At 46.4% G+C, this 21,700-nt stretch overlaps 11 protein-coding genes across 11 annotated transcripts; 6 read left to right on the top strand and 5 right to left on the bottom strand.

Annotated features, from left to right (window-relative positions):
- Nucleotides 1-299: 299 nt before the first annotated feature.
- Nucleotides 300-1,537, top strand: F4822DRAFT_426113 (WD40 repeat-like protein; the record flags this gene model as incomplete). The annotated part of the gene is made up of 5 exons (XM_051460486.1): nt 300-606; nt 673-772; nt 835-901; nt 954-1,294; nt 1,348-1,537. 5 exons carry the CDS (start codon nt 300-302, stop codon nt 1,535-1,537), a joined length of 1,005 nt encoding a protein of 334 aa, XP_051318686.1.
- F4822DRAFT_146065 (actin-crosslinking protein) lies at nt 1,441-2,987 on the bottom strand. Its single transcript, XM_051452910.1, has 2 exons — nt 2,061-2,987; nt 1,441-1,993 (listed from the first exon to the last, which is right to left on the bottom strand). The coding sequence occupies exons 1-2, from the start codon at nt 2,432-2,434 to the stop codon at nt 1,561-1,563; spliced, it is 807 nt and encodes a 268-aa protein (XP_051318685.1). The 5' UTR covers nt 2,435-2,987; the 3' UTR covers nt 1,441-1,560.
- A 19-nt stretch (nt 2,988-3,006) lies between these two features.
- F4822DRAFT_426111 (Clavaminate synthase-like protein) lies at nt 3,007-4,204 on the top strand (the record flags this gene model as incomplete). Its single annotated transcript, XM_051460485.1, has 3 exons — nt 3,007-3,055; nt 3,114-3,266; nt 3,327-4,204. The coding sequence occupies 3 exons, from the start codon at nt 3,007-3,009 to the stop codon at nt 4,202-4,204; spliced, it is 1,080 nt and encodes a 359-aa protein (XP_051318684.1).
- A 331-nt stretch (nt 4,205-4,535) lies between these two features.
- Nucleotides 4,536-5,622, top strand: F4822DRAFT_392568 (uncharacterized protein). The gene has a single exon (XM_051457217.1). It carries the CDS (start codon nt 4,635-4,637, stop codon nt 5,454-5,456), a length of 822 nt encoding a protein of 273 aa, XP_051318683.1. The 5' UTR covers nt 4,536-4,634; the 3' UTR covers nt 5,457-5,622.
- A 29-nt stretch (nt 5,623-5,651) lies between these two features.
- Nucleotides 5,652-6,971, top strand: F4822DRAFT_146122 (uncharacterized protein). The gene is made up of 3 exons (XM_051452911.1): nt 5,652-6,042; nt 6,101-6,259; nt 6,366-6,971. The coding sequence occupies exons 1-3, from the start codon at nt 5,847-5,849 to the stop codon at nt 6,791-6,793; spliced, it is 783 nt and encodes a 260-aa protein (XP_051318682.1). The 5' UTR covers nt 5,652-5,846; the 3' UTR covers nt 6,794-6,971.
- Nucleotides 6,972-8,941: 1,970 nt separating this feature from the next.
- F4822DRAFT_426109 (FolC bifunctional protein) lies at nt 8,942-10,521 on the top strand (the record flags this gene model as incomplete). Its single annotated transcript, XM_051460484.1, has 2 exons — nt 8,942-8,974; nt 9,055-10,521. The coding sequence occupies 2 exons, from the start codon at nt 8,942-8,944 to the stop codon at nt 10,519-10,521; spliced, it is 1,500 nt and encodes a 499-aa protein (XP_051318681.1).
- A 170-nt stretch (nt 10,522-10,691) lies between these two features.
- F4822DRAFT_146025 (FolC bifunctional protein) lies at nt 10,692-12,816 on the bottom strand. Its single transcript, XM_051452908.1, has one exon. It carries the CDS (start codon nt 12,543-12,545, stop codon nt 10,863-10,865), a length of 1,683 nt encoding a protein of 560 aa, XP_051318680.1. The 5' UTR covers nt 12,546-12,816; the 3' UTR covers nt 10,692-10,862.
- Nucleotides 12,817-13,215: 399 nt separating this feature from the next.
- Nucleotides 13,216-14,825, top strand: F4822DRAFT_145999 (uncharacterized protein). The gene is made up of 2 exons (XM_051452907.1): nt 13,216-13,666; nt 13,719-14,825. Exons 1-2 carry the CDS (start codon nt 13,330-13,332, stop codon nt 14,732-14,734), a joined length of 1,353 nt encoding a protein of 450 aa, XP_051318679.1. The 5' UTR covers nt 13,216-13,329; the 3' UTR covers nt 14,735-14,825.
- Nucleotides 14,826-14,861: 36 nt separating this feature from the next.
- F4822DRAFT_426106 (trichodiene oxygenase) lies at nt 14,862-16,589 on the bottom strand (the record flags this gene model as incomplete). The annotated part of the gene is made up of 4 exons (XM_051460483.1): nt 14,862-15,024; nt 15,097-15,673; nt 15,866-16,321; nt 16,373-16,589. 4 exons carry the CDS (start codon nt 16,587-16,589, stop codon nt 14,862-14,864), a joined length of 1,413 nt encoding a protein of 470 aa, XP_051318678.1.
- Nucleotides 16,590-17,004: 415 nt separating this feature from the next.
- On the bottom strand, nt 17,005-18,770 carry F4822DRAFT_392552 (kinase-like protein). The gene is made up of 2 exons (XM_051457216.1): nt 18,022-18,770; nt 17,005-17,940 (listed from the first exon to the last, which is right to left on the bottom strand). The coding sequence occupies exons 1-2, from the start codon at nt 18,386-18,388 to the stop codon at nt 17,465-17,467; spliced, it is 843 nt and encodes a 280-aa protein (XP_051318677.1). The 5' UTR covers nt 18,389-18,770; the 3' UTR covers nt 17,005-17,464.
- Nucleotides 18,771-19,333: 563 nt separating this feature from the next.
- On the bottom strand, nt 19,334-21,285 carry F4822DRAFT_145917 (putative D-aminoacylase). Its single transcript, XM_051452906.1, has 2 exons — nt 21,194-21,285; nt 19,334-21,127 (listed from the first exon to the last, which is right to left on the bottom strand). Coding segments are annotated over exons 1-2 (1,656 nt in total). The 5' UTR covers nt 21,196-21,285; the 3' UTR covers nt 19,334-19,473.
- Between the last annotated feature and the right edge of the window lie 415 nt (nt 21,286-21,700).

Below are 21,700 nucleotides of genomic sequence, written 5' to 3'. Positions count from 1 at the left end.
CGCCACAGCTAGTGGAAGTGGGGTTACATCTTCTAGCTTTGCACCCCAGGAATTTTATCCATTTTCACAAGCTCAACTTTGATATTTTTAGTATTAAACCTGTAGATTATTAAACTTTGAATCTACGAGGTTAAATCCTTACTTGTATAAGTATATTCCATCGAGTAGGAAGAAAGCTAGATTTTAAGTTATCTAACATACCTCGAAACTCGCCCTGTTACTACTAACCCTCACTATATTTAAATTGGGTGACCCCACTGAAGCTCTCACATCCATCACTGAGAATAAGAGAAAACATAATGTATTCTCTAACCTGCATAGACGGGTACAAAATTCCCGTTCGCGAGGAAGTCTACGTCTTGGACATCCTTCCTCTCACATCGGGACCAGCCACCATTTCATCAGACCAAAAACTTTCACTCTTCAACCCCGCCAATCTGAGCGCGGGGCCACCTGTTAACCTACTCACACGACACGGAAATATCACTTGCGCCAAGGTGTTCCATGCAGGAAATGCTATTGTATGTACGGCGGGCGAGGATGGGAGCGTATCGATGTGGGACTTAAGACAAGATGCGAGGCAAGCTGAGGTTGCAAGACTAACAGGTTCGTCAGCGGCAGGCTATTGGGCTATTCTGTATAGTATGAATACGATGCTGAGATGTATTATAGATAATCGATATCCCGTATTATCCCTAGCGTGCTCGAGTGCAGGTTTCTCAGTCGTAGCTGGTACCGAATTGCAGGACCATCAAGCATCCATATTAGTGTGGTAAGCAACTTATTGTGTATCCGATGTCCGCATTTCAATGGACTTATACTTCAACCACCTAGGGACGTCCGCTCAACACCCACTCCGAAACTCCATTACAAGGAAGTGCATAGCGACGATGTGACAGAGGTTCGTCTCCGCATATTCTGAATAGTAGGCATTGCTTACTAAATGTCATTAGCTTAACTTTCACCCAAGCGACCATAACATCCTCCTCTCAGGGTCAACAGATGGTCTCGTGAATATCTGCGATACCAGAATTACCGATGAGGATGAGGTTATAATCCAGACTTTCAACCATGACTCCTCCATCCACCATGCGGCATTTTTGAACGACACCGAAGTGTTTGCGCTATCTCATGATGAAAAATTGGCGCTTTATGATGTAGCCGAAAGCCACGAGAACGGAGCCGCCACAGTTGACTTCGGGGATATGAGGGAGGTCCTCGGCTGCCAATATATCGCCAATGTATTCGCGAAGTCGAATAGCGCCGGAGCCGTGATCGGTGCTGGTACACATGAGTAAGTTGACCTCTTGATGACACCATCCCATTAATCCTAACCTTGAAACACAGTAAACAATCGTTCGAGATGGTCTACCTGACAAAAAGTCAAGCCTGGAATTTTGATCGAGATAGCAGTGTCGTCCTGCCTGGAGCACATTCTTCCGAAATTGTCCGAAGTTTCTGCTTCTACGATGAAGCGCAGACGGTTTTCAGCGCCGGCGAGGATGGATATATAAAAGCTTGGAGGCCCAACGCATAATCGAGATACTTCATCCATCGACTTCAAGCGTATTTGTCGTGCTTATTCTTAGACTTCAGATCTAGCAGCTGCTCGTAATAATCACCCTCCCTTCTCGCCTTCTTGAGGGATCTTACTTCATCGTCGTTAAGCTCCCTCCCGACAGCTTCCTCGAGCTCCTTTCGACTGATTTTGCTCTTTGCCTTCTCTTCTTTAGTCGCCTTGATTCGAGGTTTGAAGCGTGCTTGCATGCGAATTCTTAACGTCGTGTCGAAGTTGAGCTCTGTAGCATCACCACGAACCTCGGGTACGCCATTTGCCTTTGAAGGTTCTTTGACTGTTAGGAAGGTTTCTCGCTGTGACTGGATTTGGAATGTGCCAGGAGCCTCGGGCGTCGGGATCACGGTCCATGTTTCGAGGGCAGATATAGCTTCGGAGGTCGCGCTTAGGATGCCATACTTATCGCAACTGAGATATCTACATAGAAGCAAATTAGCCACGGACGTATATAAGAAATGGAAGTGAAATAAAAAGGGACACTTACTTTCCGTAACGACCTTTGAATCTGAAATTCTCGGTCCCATAAATCTTGTTCGCAACCCAGACTTGACGTACATCATGTGGTTCAGCACTGGTAGGATTTGCATCGATAATATTCACGATAGGGTCCGTAAATACTTCACCATTGGCGTCGCAAGCTAAACAAGTAGGGGGTTCTGTCGGGAGTACGATCATAACTGGACCTTGAACATCTCCGATCGCTTCAGCCGATACCCAGCTATCATCGTTCTCTGCATCTTCTGCTGTTGTTGCGACCGTAAGATCGCTAGGCCCTGATGTTTCTGTTGGAGGTTCCGCTTCGGTTCTCTTTCTCTTCTTGGGCTTCTTATCACCCTTAAAAGACAATGGTTTTACCATATTGTGATTGACTTGAACTGAATTGGAATTGTTGATGACTTTTTAGAAAATAAGTTGTTCTTGTCTAAGATCAGAGCTCCGATAAAACCTTCGATAAGAAAGGTCTGGCGTCACTCCCGATGATTATGTAAGCTTTAGGTAAGTTCCTCGTTCCGCCTAAATTCTAAACCAGAAATTCAATTTTTTATCCATTCAACACCTTTTTAATGCATTCTTATATTTCAATTCCCGAGAGTCAAATAAAGTTCCAAATGATTTCTACAGGTATAAGTATATAAGTGTTGTTTTCAGCAAGACTAAAATGCCACAGACACGTAAAGAGAAATCTGCTAGTAGCGGAAAGCTCCTAACAGTAGTGCGGAGAGCGCCGGCACATTGGTCATTAGGGGCTATACCTGTTAACTTTATAGGCAGGTGAAAACCCCGACGATAACCTTAGGGCAAAGCCGTAAAAATATACCAAGACCCTATCGCGGGCGTCGCCTTTTCAGTTAATATAATCATAACCAAGTTCCCTCAGTCGATTTTTCTATACTTTTTTACTATCCATGTTGATATTTTGATGATCAACCATGGCGACAGCACAACCGGTCGTAGTATCGCTGGCCGATCTCAAAAGTGGTAAGCATTGCAATAGTTAGGTACCCATCCACCACACATGGAAATACTCACTATTAAGGAAACATTTCTTTCGAAACGCTACAAGAAGCATTTGGCCCCGAGTCACTAGGAATCCTTGTTGTTAAAGATGTTCCTTCAGAGTTTCCGCAGCTGAGACATCAACTTTTATCGTACGCCTCATACATGGGCAACTTATCAGAGGCAGATTTTGGTCCGTCAGCAATACCGAATTTAAGACTCGGTAAATCAATGAATCTCTAACAATACCTAGACAAGTTCACGAATGAGGCAGCGAAATACTTAGTAGGATGGTCTAAGGGTCGAGAGAAATTCAAGGATGGAGGAGCCGACGAATACAAAGGCTCGTTCTACGCCAATTGCGCATTCTACGTAGACCCGGCGTTAGAATCAGCTAAACCGACGCCACAATTCCCCCTGAAAGAATTTCCAGAGTACCTAGCACCAAATTCATGGCCCCCGAATAAGATGCTACCAGGTTTCAGACCAACAATGGAACAAATGTGCAGGCTCATAATCGATACCGCGGTATTAGTCGCAAGAGCTTGCGACAAGTTTGCCGAAAAGGAGATCCAAGGATATCCAGCTGCCTATTTAGAGAAAGTAGTCAAGTCGTCATCCACGACCAAAGCTAGGCTCCTTCATTATTACCCAATGCCAGAGGAGATTATGGCGAAAGGTCAAGAGGAGGATAATTGGTGCGCGGTGCACAAGGACCACGGTTGTTTAACTGGTCTGACATCAGCCATGTTCATCGATGAACTAAAGACAAATGCGAAGGTGCCTGATTTCGGCGAAGATGTTCCAAATTTGCTACCAACGTTGGAAGAACTTCCTGCATCACCAGATCCACAGGCCGGACTTTGGATTAAAGATAGGAAAGGGATACCAGTTCAGGTCAAAATACCGAGGGATTGCATCGCCTTCCAGACCGGAGAAGCACTCGAGCGGATCACTCGTGGGAAGTTCAAGGCTGTGGAGCATTCGGTCAGGGGAGCGTATGCCAAAGGTATCGCTCGTAATACGTTGGCTGTATTTACGCAGCCAAACCTGGAGGACGAAGTTGATCTTGACCAACATATCAACTTCGGAGAGTTTGCCAGAGGGATCATAGCTAGGAATACCGTCTGATAATCCCTCAAGTTTGAATTATCATTAGTAGTTTTCTTATCATAAGCGACTCAAGATGATGTGTTATATCCTCCGGATGAGCTCCGATGTTTGATATCGCGTGCTCGAATACCTAATTCGGAGGTCAAGTTCTCCCCTTTCGCCGTATAATACAACCAACATTTATGTCTTCTTTATGTAACCTTATGGGCGGTTTATGTAAGTCGTTAGTAGCTTTAGCTGCAGCTACCCCGCCAAGAAAGGCATCCCGAACAAGCCATGCACATCAGCATATCCCGCATATAGCTAGGTACGTATCTCGCATAGCAGTGATATCACAACATCTTGCGTCACTTACCACTTGCATGAATTTATTATTCGAGCGTTTATACGAACACTTTACGTTCATCCCACCTTTGACGCCCTTTCTCAAGTCAACCATCGGAGACCGATGCGCCTGTCTCGGAGTTTCTCACCTTTTGTTTGTTCCTATAAACCAACAACAACTTCTCAACCCCTCTACTTTCTCCGTCTCCGAGCCTCGTCAAGTTTCTATAACTACTACAAACACAACATATCACCAAAGCATTTTCGCCGATTCACCACCACGCCACAAACCATGGCTCTCAACCCCAAATTCGCCGGGCAGCGCCTGCTCTTCAACCCACCTAGCGCATCTTCCAACGGCGTAGCGCCAGCCGTGCACACACTCGAACTATTCCTAGACTACGTGTGTCGATTCTCCGCGAAGCAATTCGCCACCGTGTACAACGAAGTGATCCCTCTCATCAAATCGAACCCGAAATGGGCGTCTAGCGTAGAGATTATCTTCCGACAGCAGATCCAGCCATGGCACCCCTCATCAACGCTCGTGCACGAAGCCGGTGTCGCCGTCGCCCTACTCGCGCCTGAGAAGTACTGGGCGTTTAGCGACGCCCTGTTCAAGGACCAACTCGCATACTTCGACGAGGCGGTTGTCAATGAATCCCGCAACGATACTTACCGTCGATTAGCGAAGCTTGCTGATTCGGTTGGTGTAGATGAGAACAAAGTGTACGAGTTATTAGCCATTTCGGATAAGGTGCCGGAGGGCGGACACGAGAATAACGGAAACAAGGTTACGGCCGATCTCAAATTGCAGATCCGATACGGACGCTTGATTGGTGTGCATGTCAGTCCGACGGTTGTTTTCGATGGTATTGTCGCCAATGATATTAGCTCGTCGTGGACGAAGGATCAGTGGCAGCAGTGGTTGACGAAGAATCTTGGTTAGCTTGTTGAATCATACTGTCGCATTGCTCGGTCTTGCTCGGAGTTAACGTGTCAGTGAGCAGACGGTATCTCGCAGCCGAGACATTCGCCTAGGTTGTAAAGCCCAACGCTGCGTACCTAAGGTACTTTTGAATTAATATAAATCAATAAATTAATTACTATTTCTATCTTCGCTATTACCCAATTGACTTCAGAATTTGAACGATTGAGGACACGCCCAAATTAATGAAGATGGAAAGGGTCAATTCATGCGGGATATCAGCTGCACACAACTGCTGGCACCTGACAAATCAATTCCGATGAACCCTGCGCCGCGTAAATCTCAGTGGATTACATCAATGTTACCATCTTCACAAACGGATGAGATATCTCATATTGAGCCATCTCAATTATGTTACTTATCGGAGTCATAAGAAGGACTCAATGGACACCAATAAGGCGAAATATCTCTAGTCTCCGAAATGTAACGTACCGTAATCTGCAATTGAAGCAAACTATTCGGATCTCAGGCTTGAGATTCGAATCAACCACGCCTAAGTCAAGTACACAGGCTTCACAAACCACACCAAAACCATCGACTAAATTCGGTAAGCATATCAATTCCCAAAATGTAAATTAAATTTAAGCTAATTCAATTCATCGCAGCATACCCAGAGCGATTATGCGTATACCACGCGGGCACAGGCAAAGTTACATTCCTAGCCTGTCTCAAGATCTCCACGCTCTTCATATTCGTCTTCTTCGGCTTCGTAGTAACACCCGCATACTATGACCGCGAAGGCTTCTCACCAACTGTCCTTCGGAGTAAGTTTAAATTCCTCCCCCTCACCTTATTAATTCATTATATATATACCCCAATGGATATACCGTAAATCCCCATCCTCACATCCCAAACTAACCACCCCTCCAGCAACCCTCTCCGCCCTAATCCCCCTACTCTACGTAGCATACACAACCACCCCCTTCGTATCATTCATCCACATGCGTCTACCCCCCTTCGCGCGACAATCCGAAGACATGCTCCGACGGTACATCCGGAGTCTATCCCAACCACAAACCCAAACCCAAAAACCCACATCCACCCCTAACCTCGAAATCACAACCATGAGTTTCATCGCCAAACCCCGCATCAGCGTCGTCAACATCTCGGAGTTACGCCCGACGAAGCAGCGCATGGGTATCGTGAACTTAGTCCGCGATACAACATCTGAGAATGCGACGAGGCCTTGGTATAAATTCCGCGCGGTCGGCGCGTTTAATGCCCAGGGGAACACGGTGAAGCGCGTGCCTTGGGTTTGGGAGAGTATTTTGGGTATGGTTGAGAAGCAGCGGGTTTAAGATCGCTGGGCGCGCTTCTCACTTTTGGTTTACGATTTACGCGGGACGCGTCCGGGTTTACCTTTCGAACCTCCGTGTTAGTTACTCGGGTATTTATTCTCCTATCATAGGTACGGAGCGTACCAAACTCGTCGCGCGATTGTGTATATTAAGCCTACACGAAGAGTATCCGTGTACGCTAGCCATCTGGGTTTAGAAGAGTAGCCAATTATCAACAGAATTTGACAAGCAGAGACTGGGGACTTACACTGTACCTAAATAACTAAGAATTACGAGTTGTAAGTGTGATATATTGACTACTCTACTATACAATGCGGTACTTAGAGGCTATCCCTTGACCTTATTTCAACACTCTTATGTGGTTCCGACGCTATCAGTTATTGTTTCTCACACCTGTAATAGTTTCCTCGAGATACATTATTCCTTTCGGGCTTAGGTACCTATTTAATTTATCCACCAACATCTTCACGCCTAGGATCGGTCATAGAATGCTGAATGGATGTCGAAAAGCGCGGGAGGATTAAATCTACAGATTTAAGGCCGCTTTGTCATAGTTGGTATGGGTCGAATAGAACAGATAGTAGTGTGAATATACGGATTAAGCACCAATCCCCACATGAAGGGGCGATCTTTAGGGAATCCTTTCTTCGGACCACCTGAGTGGGGCGCTCAGGTTTGCCAGTCACCAGTCGCTCAGGCGTAATGTGTAGGTGTAAATCGTATGGCTCCAACGCAAGGCACAGTAGCGCTCAGGTCTACTCGTCGTCGTAATGTGTGAGCATGATACACAAGTAGCAATCTCCCACATATGCCTGTGTCTTCTTCGTAGGATCACCGGACTATGAGAGGGGGGCGCGAGTGTAGGCAGCGAATTCCTACGGGAGAAGAGTTGAACACGGGCACTACAAGAGCACAGGGATGATTATAGCACCTATGCTACCCGTTGCCGAGAATGGGTTTTGGGTATCTAGACAGTGTACCGATTGAGAAAGGCGAAGGAGACATAGCTTCGTCAAATGTGGGGCGTCAATGAAGATCCGCCAGATGAGAATGAAGGAAATATAAGAGTGGTTGGGATGTCAAATTGGCTATTTGGGAAGCTTAGTTTGGATCCGTATTGCAAGAGTGTGAGGTTGAGAATGAAGAAGAGAGAGAAATGAGAGTAAAAGATGTGACTCGTTAGGGGTATTTATATTCGATAACCATGCCACTACATTAGTCTATTCGATTACGACACTCGATCTCTTCCTTCCTCAGAGGCTACGGCGGAAGGGACTCCTATAGTCACACGACGAAGAGAGGAAACGTTAATTATATAAACGCTGAGCTTAATAGCTTCAGAAAATAAAAATGCACGTTTGTATGCTCAGCGGCTTAAGGTAGTTAACATAGATAACACCGACGAAACCTAGGTTAGTTAGCAAGGTCATCTAACTCGTCCAAGTCTTTTGATATACGCATCGACTATTAATACCGTGGATACCTTTTTCTAAGGTAGTACCCTTCTAGTAAGTAACTCATATAGCAGGTGCACATAACCCTACATATATAAAGTTAGAGGAATTGAAGCTTCGAGTTAAATATGCCTCAAGGTTGGGCAAGCTATATGAGACAATGCAGCTACCCGGATACCCGAACGGTAAGTTACGATGACTCAAGTAACGATAGAGTTCTAGAGCATAAGAAGATTTACGACAATCAGGCCAGTTAGACTTTTGTCTTCCTTAGACCTTCCTTTGGAGCTCTTTTGCGTACTCAGTATGGAAAATGTAGGTGGAAATTGTAGTGAGTCAATTATGAAAAGGGAGGATCTAAGATTGCTTTTGCCAGCTGTCAGCCGGGCGATACCCAGCTGTAATTTGGGGAAGGTGGGGTTCAAGGTTGGAGGGGCAGAAGTTGGAGGAGCTTGTACAACTGCGGGCCGGCGATATCGCTGCTGACCCTCTTTTTTTATTTGTTTTCGCCGACTTTGTTTCACCGGAGATACCTAGATAGCTACCTAGGTATCTAGGTATACAGCTACAGAAGCTGAGTGACCAGGTGAAACGACCTAGGTCTCTAGGAATGCATCATGTGTTCCGACGCATCAGCGTATATTCTTTTCCTCTACACGTAATAAAGAACGCACAATCCAAAATCCGGCGCACAATGGCTACCTCTCAAGGTGCCAGGACATACAATGTACGCAACCTCGAGTCTTAGCCCCGAGCTCTTATCTCGTCTTGTAAGAACGAAAAATAGCTGACTCGATATTCCCTCAGGATGCAATTGATGCTCTGAATTCCCTCCAAACCCCATATGCGATCATCGAAGCTCGTCGAAAGGCTGGTATACGACCCGATGCTACCTCCATCGCCGAAATGCAGGTTTACCTGCAGCGTATCGGATACCTGCCGTCCGACCTCGATCGCTTGAATATTCTACATGTCGCCGGAACCAAGGGCAAAGGAAGCACTTGCGCTTTTGCAGCGTCCATATTATCGCAATACCAAAAGTCTCATGGCATACCCCGCAACATTGGGCTATTTACCAGCCCGCATTTAATCGCGGTTCGGGAAAGAATCAGGATCAATGGCTCTCCAGTTAGTGAAGACGTTTTTGCGCGCTATTTCTTCGAAGTATGGGATAAGCTCGGAGAGGCCGGTGAGGATGGGGACCAGAAGGTTATAGATCAGCGACTAGGCATACCTACAAGGCCCGTCTACTCTCGTTACTTAACCTTAATGAGTTATCACCTATTCCTCCAAGAAGGCGTGGATGTTGCCGTTTACGAAACAGGGATTGGTGGCGAATATGACGCTACAAACGTCGTGGAGCACCCTACAGCGACCGGTATTAGCACCCTCGGCATTGACCACGTTTTTGCGCTCGGAAAGACAATCGACAAAATAGCATGGCATAAAGCCGGTATTATGAAGACGGGTAGCTCTGCTTTCACTATCGAACAAGTCCCTGAAGCTGCGGAAGTACTACAAGCAAGAGCCATGGACAAGAGTGTGTCGCTCAAGGTCCTAGACATTGACCCAAGACTAAAAGGTGTCAACGTTCGACCAAATGCATTATTCCAAAAGAAAAACGCCACTTTAGGAATCGCATTAGCAGAGACAGCACTGCAGAAAATTGATCCCAATTTCGCACCAAATCCATCAACATTAAGTAAAGAATTTGTTGACGGAATTGAACAGGTAGTATGGAGAGGAAGATGCGAAGTCAAGGTCGAAGGACCTATTATTTGGCATGTTGATGGAGCCCATACTATTGATAGCCTGAAAATGGCAACGAGATGGTTTGCGGGTGAATGCGCAAATAAATCTGGGCCAAAAGCCTTGATATTCAACCAGCAAGGGCGAGATGAGGCGGTCAACTTCCTCGAGGGAATGGTCTCCACCCTCAAAGCTCAAGGGCAAGGAACCTTCGAACACGTCGTATTCTGCACGAATGTGACTTACGCCGCCACGGGATACAAGCGAGACTTTGTGAACTACCAGTACGACCCCGAAGCTATTAAAGCTCTTACCGCACAGCGCGCTTTCGCCGAGAAGTGGTCATCCTTAGACCCATCAGCGAAGGTGACGGTAATGCCCACAATTGAAGACGCTATAAACCACGTCAGAGATCTCAGTAACACATCTCTTAGCCAGGGCGAAACGGTTCAGACCCTCATCACAGGTAGCTTACATCTGGTGGGTGGGGCTCTAGGTATATTAGAAGGCGCGGATACTCTGTGACCGGCGACGGTCTGGTTTTCATATATGAATTTCCTTTAAAGGACGGCGGCTCTGGATTCAACGTGACATGTATACCCTGGGTAGATAGGCAAAATAGGGTCGGGGTTTACGGCGGCTCAACCCGTATCAAAAATGATTTTTCCTACATACTCCATTGCTCAACGACATTTGTCTCCAAGGTATATGTTGAAGGCTCAGTTGTTGAAAGCACAGCCATATCAATCCTTAATATCCGCGCAGTCTTGTGACCCACGATCTATGCATATTTTCCTATACGCCGACCAAATCCATATCATAAATGCCTCTCTTCCTCCCTGGTTGTACCAATGGTTGTTTCTAGTTTACGACTCCGCATCCGGCTCCAATGTTTTCAGTAGAGCACCCACAAGATGTAGGCTTCCCGTCGCTAAAACTGCAACCTCACACTTGTTTCCATTATTGGTTTTCAACGCACTAAGTGTTGTGACGGCATCGTTAACATTATCCACGATGTGAGCTTCCACCCCGGGACAAAATTCGCCAAAAGCTTTGGCAGCCGCAATCTGAACGGTTCTATCACGGGCTTCCGGCTCATCAGCTCTTCGCGGGTGTAAATCATTGCGCGTGAAAATGGCGTCGGTAAAGATACTCCTATCCTCAGAGTATCCGAGTTCCTGTCGAATGCCCCTGATTAAACTGCCAAGTAGCTTCGCCACATCGCGCTCCTGCTGATTAAATAGCAAGGCTACTCTTGTACCAGGAGCGAGGGATTTGTACTTCCCTGCGAACCACTTAGCTACTTCCTCCAGGCTGTCCGCGGTGTGCGCCCCATCGATGTACCAATCAATTCCGCGGTCTTCTCTGGTTTCGCAACGACCCCTTAATCTAGCCAATCTCAGGCCCTCGGAGAAACGTTCTCCTAAAGCCACCAGACTCTCATCTTCTGGCTGCCCCTCGAGCTTTCCGCTTAAGACCCTAATATGTTCATTCGCCGCCTTCAAAGCCAAGGCTTGATTGTATTTCTGGAACTCGCCCTCCAAACTCCCCGTGGTATCCCCCTTTACCCCACCCCACTTCTCAACCTCCTTATCCAGTACTCCCACCAACGTAGCTTTCTTCTCCGCCGCCCTTTGCCTCAGCACTTCCATAGTCTCCTCCTTATCCTTAGTTCCCTCCAACTTCCGCGTAAAGCACTTCCGCCCCTCCTTACAAACACCCGCCTTATGCCACGCAATACGGGGCACCGTCGCACCTAACATCCCCACATGATCAATACCCAACTGCGTAATAACCGCCGCTGTAACAGCATCCGCCGGAATCGCATTCGTAGAGTCATACTCGCCACCAATCCCACACTCCAGCACCACACTAGTAACACCCTCCCTAATAAACGCATACAAAGCCATAACCGTCAAAAACCGGAAATAAAACGGTTTTGTCTCCGGGCCTGTAATCCATTCCTCACTTTTCGTTTCCTGGTTTTGGTCGTCACGCGCGGCCTGCGACATGTGATCCCAGACCTCGAAGAAGTATTGTGTGAATAGATTTTTATTAATGGGTTGCCCGCCAATTTGCACGCGCTCGCGTACGGAGAGGAGGTGTGGCGAGGTGTATGTCCCGATTTTGCCTACATTGGAGTCTTTGGAGTGGAGGAGGATTGAGGTTAGATAGGCGCATACGGATCCCTTGCCTTTGGTCCCGGCGACGTGGATCATTCTCAGGCGGGAGAGGTCCGGGGTTTTTACGCCCCCGCGTTGGATCCAGGCGAGCATTTCTGGGATCGCGCGGGAGTTGAGGTCGTCGGGTGTTGAGGATGTGGATGAGGGAATGGATGGAGGGACGAATTGGGATGTTATGAATTTGTTGGACTGAAGCGACTCCAGGTATTGGAGGGCTGACTCGTAGGTCCGCGCCATGGTGGATGAGTACCGTAGAGAGGTGGTAATAGTGGTGATTGTGAAGCTTGATGTAGGCTTGCGTAAGATGGAGCTAGTCGTATATGACTTCCGAATAGTTGCAAAGCAAGCAGCAACCGATCTTCGCATTGACAGCTACGATGTTCAGTTCGGGGTTTATTTAAGTGAATTGTTATATGTCTTCGTAGGATCGTTACTGGCAAATATGCGTAGCTCTCGAGCTCATATTCCCTAAGGTGCTTTCTAACTTGAGAGGTTTTCAGCACAGCGAGCGAGGTGTAAAGTCCCGACGTCTTCGGTATGTCGTCACCAGGCTTCTAAAGTCCAGTTCTCATCAGCCTCTTCTAGTTTTACTTTTAGTAAATAAATATAGGTAATTGATGTTGTATTTCTTAAGTTTGAATGTGATGATTGGAGAATGCCGTAGACCTTCAATCCATATGGCTATTCATTTAGCGGACACTCTAGCTTCATTATAACGTTATGACATTCATAAGCTAATACCCATTCAGCAAACAGGTTTATACATTTACAGGGATATAAGTCCTCGCTTAGTGAATGTGGCGTTGCTAGAAACTCCGCGCCCGTAAAAGAGGCTGTGTATAAATACACCAAACACTCACCCCTGTTTCCATCTCCTAATCCTCTTAGGCGCGTCTGCGAATATTCTAGCCCGGCCTTCATAGGTTGGTAGCGATATATGCCTAGGCATAATGGTTACCAATGAACTGGTGGCCTCTCTTGGCCGATAGAAATCCTTCGATGATAACGACGGGACTAGAATAAACAGGCAGCCTTCTTAAAGTCAACGATGGCCTACAAAAAATATCCACGAACTTTTTTCATCTTCACAGACATGAATTGCAGCAGACTATTTCTATAGAAGGGTTTAGAACTCTTAGTGATTAACAAGATGTTCATGTGTCATGGCGATGAGGATGGATATGTCCCTCCCGGAGAACCCCACCCTCCTCATGTCACTGTTCCCTCAAACTTGACCGAGATCAAGGAGGAGATTGACCAGATGGACGAAGAGTGCTTTGGCTGGACAGCTGCCAGACATTATCTCGAATACATTACCCTCGAGGAGTATTTCGATCGCCTAATCGATCATATCCGAGAGGGCGGGACCCGACATAAATGGGATAAGTCCAATTCAAATATTCCTGATGTTTTGAACGTCGACTTGATTGCCGGGGCCTTCAAGGCCAGAATGTTGAAAAGAAACTTAGGAAGGATATCGCATGCAGGTGAGAAACTCGCGAGTGCGTGTGAGATCTGATACTTATGATGTTATCTTAGATGGCGAACAGCTCAAAGCCTTGTGTGTTCTTTTCTACCGCGAGGCGGATCTTACCGAGCTACAACGTCGCGTCGAGCTCGAAATCGGAGTAACACTGGCCTCGCTTCCACCCTGGATTATGGATATCCTAGGCATCATCGCTTACGCGCGTCGGCACGTGGATGTTCTCGAGCACCTGGTTAAGAATTACAGGGCTTCTTCAACGAGAGCTAAGAGCAGCTTCGACCTGCTCGGCGTGTCCGTCCTATCCAGCCGCAAGGGCCGTAGCGAAAAGTTCCAGCACTCTGCCAATACCCCGCTCAATCGCGAGATAGAGTATAAGATGTGGACAACCCTATTAAACTCTGAACCCAATACCTGGCTTCACTATCCTATGTACGAGCGCAAAACGAGCGGAGGTATACCGGAAGGTTTGTATTACGGTCTGCATTGGCTAGCAGACTATTGGAGGGGCGATCATGAGCTCCGTACCTCCCCGGCGTTTGCTGATTACCTGCGCGCGTTGGGTGCAAGAGGCATAATCCTCAGCGCGGTCACCATCGCCCGCTTCCTCTCCGTCACCGAGGGTGGCAATATCGACTTTACCAGGGGCGGGCCGTTCGTACCCGTCGGCATCGAGCCTGCTCGCCTTATGTTGGAATGCTTCCCGCTGGGGGATTCGATGTCGAAGGATTATCCTAATGGCGACTCGGCAAATCTTGCGCTTCCTATTACGCAGTGGCCGATAGATAACCCAGACAGACTAGTGGTCTTGCAGATGCTCTTAGAGCAAGGATTGGTCGTCGATGGCAAGGTCGCGGAAATGCCATGGGGACATTTGGGCCCTCAGCCGGAGCACCAGAAATATGACACTTGCTTGATCAAGGCGGCCGAACGTGGTGACATTGATATGGTCAAGTTGCTACTCAGGTATGGGGCAAAGAGAGATATGCAGGGTGCGCATGGACATACGGCCGCACAGCGTGCGAAGGAGAAGGGACATACAGAAGTCGCCAATTATTTGGATGGTCTATGAGGTCAGAAAATCTATACCAACTAAACATACACATAAGATTATAGCTGCCTGCCGACTATGCCTAGGTATGTTCAGCGCAAGGAAATATTGTGTTTATACCGAGTCAAGCTTAATAAGTGGTGCGTCGTCATATCCTCTTTACGAATACCTTGAATCCATTTTGTCGGGTAGTACCGGTTAGAAACTTATCATTTGCGGCCTCAACATCCTCAGGACCAATACCATCAAGATCGAAGTCAAATCTTTGCACAAGTGCGGCTATGACAATGTATATCTCAGCCCATGCCAAGCTTTAGAAAACGGTTAGTTAGTAGGTGCTGCCAGGGTAGCAATACGTTGGGGCGGTTGGTTTGGCGACTTACTGCTGCCCCAGGCAATTCCTAGTGCCACGACCAAATGGCGCAAAAACCCTGTCATCGTTTTTCCGCACCCCCGGCGCCATCCACCGCTCCGGAACGAAGCACCTGGGATCGGGATATAAAGTATCATTCTGGTTTAAAAGTAACGGTGTCATCCCGACCGGCGCCCCGGCAGGGATGCGCCACTTACCATACACCAACTCGCGATCTGGCGCTACGCGAGCCAAGCGTGAAGAAACAGGCATGCCAAGTCTGAGCCCCTCCATGATAACGCCGGTGAGGAACGGAAGCTGCTCCAGTATGATAAGGTCAGGGGATTCTGATTTAAGCGATAATTCATCTCTTAGTTTCCGAAGAATTTCGTCGTTTTTGTAGACGTAGTAAATAATGTTTCGCATAACATGTGCGGATGTTTCGAAGCCTGCGCTGCTTATGGTGACGACATCGTTATACAGTCGATCTAGCGTCTTTTCATCTCGAGGAAGATCGGACTCGAGAATTTGATGGACTAGAGTGTGTTTCTCTTGACTGTCTTCTTTCAAATCCCGCTGGCTGGACTCGGATGAAGCCGTGAAAATGTCTAAAGTGATTTTCATCATTTTCTAATTCATATATTAGAATTCTTCTCGATTAGTCGCTTCCGATGGTAATAGCGAATATCAGAAAGGGGAAGCCATCATTGGACTTGCCTTGAGGTGTAGTAGAAAACTTTTCAAACCATCATCACCCATTTTCTCAAGAAATGACATGGGTATCATCGACAGCAACGGACCATACCAACGCATGTGCTTCGTCACTCTCCATATCTTGCCCCCATTCTGATGCATAGTAATGATGCTCGAGTGGAAATCCTCATCGTCCAGATGGTTGAAACTGCGCCCGAACAGAAACTCCGTGGATACATCTCTAGTCAAGGCACTAATAGCGCTTCCGAGATGAACGTTGTCGGTTCCTTGGAACTGACACAAGCGATAGCATAGCTTTTCCGTCGCTCTCTGGATAATATTCTGACTGTCGGCTACCTTTTTCCTTGAAAAGAAGGGATTCAGCGCAGCGCGACGCCGCTTGTGGGCATAGTGGTCCACAGTGTGAATAGTGGCTGATTGTGCCCCGAAAGCTTCCATACACCAGTCATATTTATCCCAGCGTCCATCTTGGCGGTATAATTTCTCGAAAAAGGACGGGTCATTGACGTGTAACTCGTGTGGGCTTATACGAATAATTGGGCCTTAGAAAGGTCAGTGAACTTGTCTCATTGTATAAACATCCGCTATTGTACCATATTCCTGGTGTAATTCAGCCAGCTTAAATGTGTATTGCCCATCGCATATTACGTCGTAATACGCTTCGTACCAGCGAGTGATAGCTGCAAGCTTTGGGCCTGGAAATTGCGCCAAGGGATGTAGGAAAAGTCTGTACAAGGCGACGGTTGGAAAATAGATGAGAATGATGGTAACAATGAACGGCAGCCAGATTTCAATATCTAAAACATCCATAACAAAGATATCGTAGCAGGTTTAGTTATGAATATTGAGAATGCAGGGAAAGTATCAATCTCAAGCCCAGCAGCCTAGAAATAAGCCCATTTGCTGTTTGTTCTGTTGACCTAAAGCACAGTGCAAGCGAATATCGGGCTGGTGATGTCACAATATAAATGCCATAGAGAGGCACAGCTCGCAAGGGACATCTACAATGGCCAGAGTATATTTACAAAATTATAAACTACCTGGGTACCTACGTATTATTCTATTCAAGAAATATTATTGATGTAAGATATCTTGACATCCCGAAAATATCGCGCGCCGTAGTCTAATGAACTGGCAATGCGCCATAACAGAGTGAGAATTCACAGCGTGGTACCTACTGTAGGTACCTAGGTAGGGTTTCGCACCATAAGCACTAAATTTACAGGGCTATAAGTGCTGTAACTATAGGGGGCTTCAGCAGGGTGCTCAAATTTGCTGCAGTACAGCACGTCATAGCGCTGTAGCTATAGGGCTTTATAGGGCTTAGAGTACTATAACTATAACGCACTACAGCGCTATACAGAGCTTGAAGAGCTATAAATATAGCACCCTGTAGGTACCTACCCACTGTAATGCGCTATAACCACAGCCCTGGGCATTTCAGTGGGGTTCTATAATGCGCTGTATTTATATGGGTATAAGCGCTATAAAATTTCCAAGGCTACCATTAATTTTCCAGCGCTAAAGTCACCTATAAATACAGGGTTCTTCAGCGCATGCCCTTCTATAATTACAGTAATACAGTACGATATGCCACTCTACCATCATCATCCTAGTTATATGTTGTTAGCTTTCTCAAGTTGATCTTCCTCAGTCCGACATATCTCTTATTCCTCGGTCTCTAATTAACCATTCAACGCTCTGTTAGGGTCAGCCAGCCACTCTCGAATCCTATTTAAGCCGAAAAGATCATGCTCCTTGTCGGAAAACATCACTAGCTTTTCGGGGTTGCACCAGCCGGGTGTCCCTCCTTCCATTAGCCTTCCACCAAACGGCCGACAGGATCCAAAATCAATCAGTATTGGCAAATTATCTTTATCTAGTAGTACGTTGCTTGGTTTCAAGTAATTGTGCGCCAATCCGGCCTGGTGCGGGTGAAAGATTGCCGACTCAAGCTCCTCCATGAAGCGTTGTGAGTCTATGGTGCCATTCTTATCCTGATCCTTGTCCATTTGCCACGAGAAAAATTCAATGAGACTGCACTTATGACGCCCCAGAACGATTCCTGCTAGACGTCTATCTCTCTTTAAGCAGCCATGGTACCGAATTATATTCTTGTGGTGGATGTTCGAGACTTGCTCCATGATCTGAGCCTCTCCCACTATATCAAACAGAGTTAACCAGGGTGCTTTGCGAGAAAGAGTACCTAGGTAGTGAGATAATCGGAATGCTAGATACTTACAGAAAACGTCACGAATCCACCCGCGGGAGTCGGAGGTCTCATATGTGAGAAGGGAAGGTCTCTTGATGTATAACTCGTTATCGGGCTTTTCAGTTGCCATCTCCTTAAGGCTAACTCCTTCAGGTATCTCCGGGTAAATAACCACGTCCGGGATTCTTCGCATCGCTTCTTTTACCTCTGCAATGTTGACATCGGGCCTAGGCTTGAATACTTGCCCGAAATATGCCTCTCCATTCCGATAGAACTTCCAGAAAGTAGTATATACGCCATCTGGCTCGCCCTCGTTGTGCACTCCTGTCGCACCATCGAGGTCTGCGAACGTTTGAATGTCATAAGGAGGGCCAACATAATTGTCTACAGTTTCCATGGCTTGGAAAGGTAAAGGAGGAAAAGAGAAATCGACCTGGAGGATGCTAAGACCGAGTACGATGCAGGCTACCTGGGGGTTTGTAGAGAAAGTCAATATCTCATCCTTCAAAACAATTATATCACCCAAATTATGGTATTAACGCAGCATTTTGGTCTAACATCAACCTAGTCTATTGGCAAGTTAGTTCCATCCCTTGGAAACCCTAATATAGACAGTGGTTGATTAGCCTGGAGGCTGTTGCGAAACCTGTTAGATGCGGTGTTCCATAAAATACCTAGGTGCGTTAGTTAGAGATTCAAAGCACATTAGGCATCCGTCATAAAAGGGACTCTTAATGGGCATAACCCCCACCCTAGTCAATAGCTTATCACACGTACACACGCATGTGCCCGAGCCAAAGGTGAGAAGTCATTTGTTATTAGAGGTCAGAAGGAATAATTTGCATTTTCGGTCAGATTATAGAATACCTTTATTGGGCATATCCATACCCGTCATTTGCTTATTCTTACCATGACTAGGCTCATGGTGACAATATTGGAACCGCTTCTAACCAATACGAACCTTGGAAGTTCAGCTAAAGATTACCCTATCAACCAATAACGACATGAAAATGGCGTTGTCCTACGTCGGCGTGTACAGCATATATACCTTTCTTTTTACTTCTTGGAAAGATACCTTGGTACATGCAAATGGCATAATGGTAAACACCAGCGATGATTTAGTAACCAGTGACTCCATTACGCGAGGGTTGTTTAGTTCGATTCTCTTAGAAACCATGCTGAAAAATATGATTAAATCCTAATTAATTCATGGATACTGAGTTCTTCAAATTTGTTCTAACCCAAAAACCAATTCCGCCAATCCCGCGCTATGCAAAGAAACAATTTCCCGCCCAAAGCAAGTTCCAACTTCACAACTAAACCCCATTTCCGGTGAAAGAAAACAAAGAAAAAAAGTAGAAAAAGCAAGTGTTAACGCTGGTCATATCAATCATAAAACCCCAACAATAACGCTATTGACGAATAGTCCAGCCACAAACGGAAAAAATCGGAGTTTCCAGTATGTTAAAACACCAAAACACGTTACAGTTCTTGGGGGAGTGAATGTAAACTCTCTTCGCTGGTTTCTTTTCGAAACATTTCTCCGTCATTTTCAAAAGAAAAATCATGCTTCCACCGGAGATAAGTTATTTTGGGCTCACTGATGCCCATTCCTACAGGGGTGTCGTTGCTATTCCCAAATTCAATTATATAATATTGTTTAGGCCAGATTGCATACCGACCACGCTGTGCCAAATCGTCATAAGAGACGTGCCAGAAGAAACTATTAGATTGGTACGGTTGAAGGTCGAAAGTGTCAGACTCAAGGCCCATGAAAGATATTTGAAGATAACCTGTTGGTGATTCACGTATCTTGATGACGTAATTCCCGGCAGCATTCCGGTATTTGCCAACGTAGGTATTTAATGGATACGTAGGTATTTTGGTTGTTCTATGTCGTAACAAGTCCTCCTTGATATTCGACATGACCAGGGTATTTTTTTTCGACGTTAACTCGGCATACTCGATGTAGGCAGTTTCATTAATTGGATCGCTGGGATTGTCGGTCTTGTTGAACAATCGCTCGGCAAGTAACTGGCCGACCAATCTAACGCTGTCTACACACGGGAGGGAATTGGAGAGTACAATTATGGCGCTGTGGGTTTCGGGGAAGATGATGGAGAAAGATGTAAAACCAGGGATAGTCCCGCCATGGAACAGAGCAAGTCGTGAGGACCATCTGTGGCCAAACATCGGGTTAAAGCCAGGACCGGAATCCGCTAGAGGAGCCGGGAGTTGAGCTCGCATCCACCCGGATGCATACGACAATTCACGAACAGTCGGGGATGGGATGCTTACCATCCCACGCCAAAGGTGTTCAAGCTGTTTAAGCGGATTTTGTGGATTTGTACCCGCAAGCTTATTGATTTGAGCGTGTGCCGCATCGATCAGTGCATCGTAGAACGTGAGCATATCGGAAACTGTGCTTCGAATACCTCCAGCTGGCCCAAGCGCAATATCTCTGCCGAAAATAGGCTGAGGAATCTGAAATGGTGTGGAATTCCCTAGGGTAGCATATGGCGTGGCGACGTTGCTATCACCCAATGGCAGGCTAGTGTAATAAGTCCGTGACATATTCAGTGGCTTTAGGATGCGGTCCTGCAAGAATGACGCATAGTCAGTACCGGATACTGTCTCAATAACCTGGCCTAACGCTGCATAGGCAATATTATTATAAATGAACTCGGACCGCAGTGGTGCAGCGACCGGGACATAGTTAAACGTGGATATCATCTCTGCTCGACTTAAAACTATCTTGTTATCAGAGAGTAACCATAGAGAGTCATATGAGGGCAGTCCAGATCGATGCGACAGCAAATCCGAGATGGTAACATTTTCAGCAGCATCCCTTCGCTGGAACGCAGGTACGACATCGTGTAACTGGGTCGTCCAGTTTAATCGCCCTTCATCCACCAACACTCCAACCATCGCAGCGGTGAAGGCTTTTGTAAGAGATGCTATGGTATATATAGTTTCATTGTTGGCATTGAGCTGGGCGTCGACATTATGGAGGCCAAGGCCCCCTCGATATATCACATTGCCGCCATGGAGGACACCAAAAGATATGCCAGGAGTACCAGCAATATAACAGATCTTGGTAATAAGGGATTCGAGATCTTGAAATCCAATTCCAAGCCTATCCGTCGATATAAAGGTTAGTCATCGCAGTTCCCAGTGTATTAGGGGTTGATTGACTTCTCACATGATTTAGCTAGATACATACAACATTTCAAATAAATGAAGAACCAAGAACATCAAGATAGAGGCCAAGGGAGTAAGGAGCATATAACCCCGTGCTCGCACAGTATTACAGTACAGAATTACAGAGCCTCGACCTCGAAATTGAAACTGCAAATATTAGCCCACACCTTTGGGGTACATGTATAAATAAGTATATAGATAATATTGAACCGGTGTGGGGGTAGATAGATAAACAAACCAAATTCTCTGGGTACTTACTGTATCAGGCAGCATTATCCCGACCGTAACAGCATTATCTTAAGACACGAAAAAAAATGAAATTTAGGACCTCAAGTATTTCCACGGATCGGCTAGAAGCAGGCATGCCACGCATGCTGGTATGTAAAGTGCATAAATCTAAAGCGAGCAAACATACCAAAGCACAAGTGATACGGAAACGGCAGTTAGCCATATCACACCGAACCATGGTACTACCCTCCTGTGGGTCACAACCCCCTCTTTGCCGGGA

This window comes from Hypoxylon trugodes, assembly GCF_022578975.1.
Source record: "Hypoxylon trugodes strain CBS 135444 unplaced genomic scaffold F4822scaffold_2, whole genome shotgun sequence".
Lineage (NCBI taxonomy): Eukaryota > Fungi > Ascomycota > Sordariomycetes > Xylariales > Hypoxylaceae > Hypoxylon > Hypoxylon trugodes.
The sequence above is the reverse complement of the archived record's forward strand: the minus strand, read 5'-3'. Positions and strand labels throughout refer to the sequence as shown.

Bases quoted from the DNA above. Each gene is read 5' to 3' on its own strand.
- F4822DRAFT_146065 (XM_051452910.1), bottom strand. From the start codon at position 2,434: ATGGTAAAACCATTGTCTTTTAAGGGTGATAAGAAGCCCAAGAAGAGA. The intron at 1,994-2,060 runs GTAAGTGTCCCT...GCTTCTATGTAG, and splicing joins TTCAAAGGTCGTTACGGAAA to ATATCTCAGTTGCGATAAGT.
- F4822DRAFT_392568 (XM_051457217.1), top strand. From the start codon at position 4,635: ATGCGCCTGTCTCGGAGTTTCTCACCTTTTGTTTGTTCCTATAAACCA.
- F4822DRAFT_146122 (XM_051452911.1), top strand. From the start codon at position 5,847: ATGTTACTTATCGGAGTCATAAGAAGGACTCAATGGACACCAATAAGG. The intron at 6,043-6,100 runs GTAAGCATATCA...AATTCATCGCAG, and splicing joins AAAACCATCGACTAAATTCG to CATACCCAGAGCGATTATGC. The intron at 6,260-6,365 runs GTAAGTTTAAAT...CCACCCCTCCAG, and splicing joins CTCACCAACTGTCCTTCGGA to CAACCCTCTCCGCCCTAATC.
- F4822DRAFT_146025 (XM_051452908.1), bottom strand. From the start codon at position 12,545: ATGCGAAGATCGGTTGCTGCTTGCTTTGCAACTATTCGGAAGTCATAT.
- F4822DRAFT_145999 (XM_051452907.1), top strand. From the start codon at position 13,330: ATGTTCATGTGTCATGGCGATGAGGATGGATATGTCCCTCCCGGAGAA. The intron at 13,667-13,718 runs GTGAGAAACTCG...ATGTTATCTTAG, and splicing joins AGGAAGGATATCGCATGCAG to ATGGCGAACAGCTCAAAGCC.
- F4822DRAFT_392552 (XM_051457216.1), bottom strand. From the start codon at position 18,388: ATGGAAACTGTAGACAATTATGTTGGCCCTCCTTATGACATTCAAACG. The intron at 17,941-18,021 runs GTAAGTATCTAG...TGTTTGATATAG, and splicing joins GTGGATTCGTGACGTTTTCT to TGGGAGAGGCTCAGATCATG.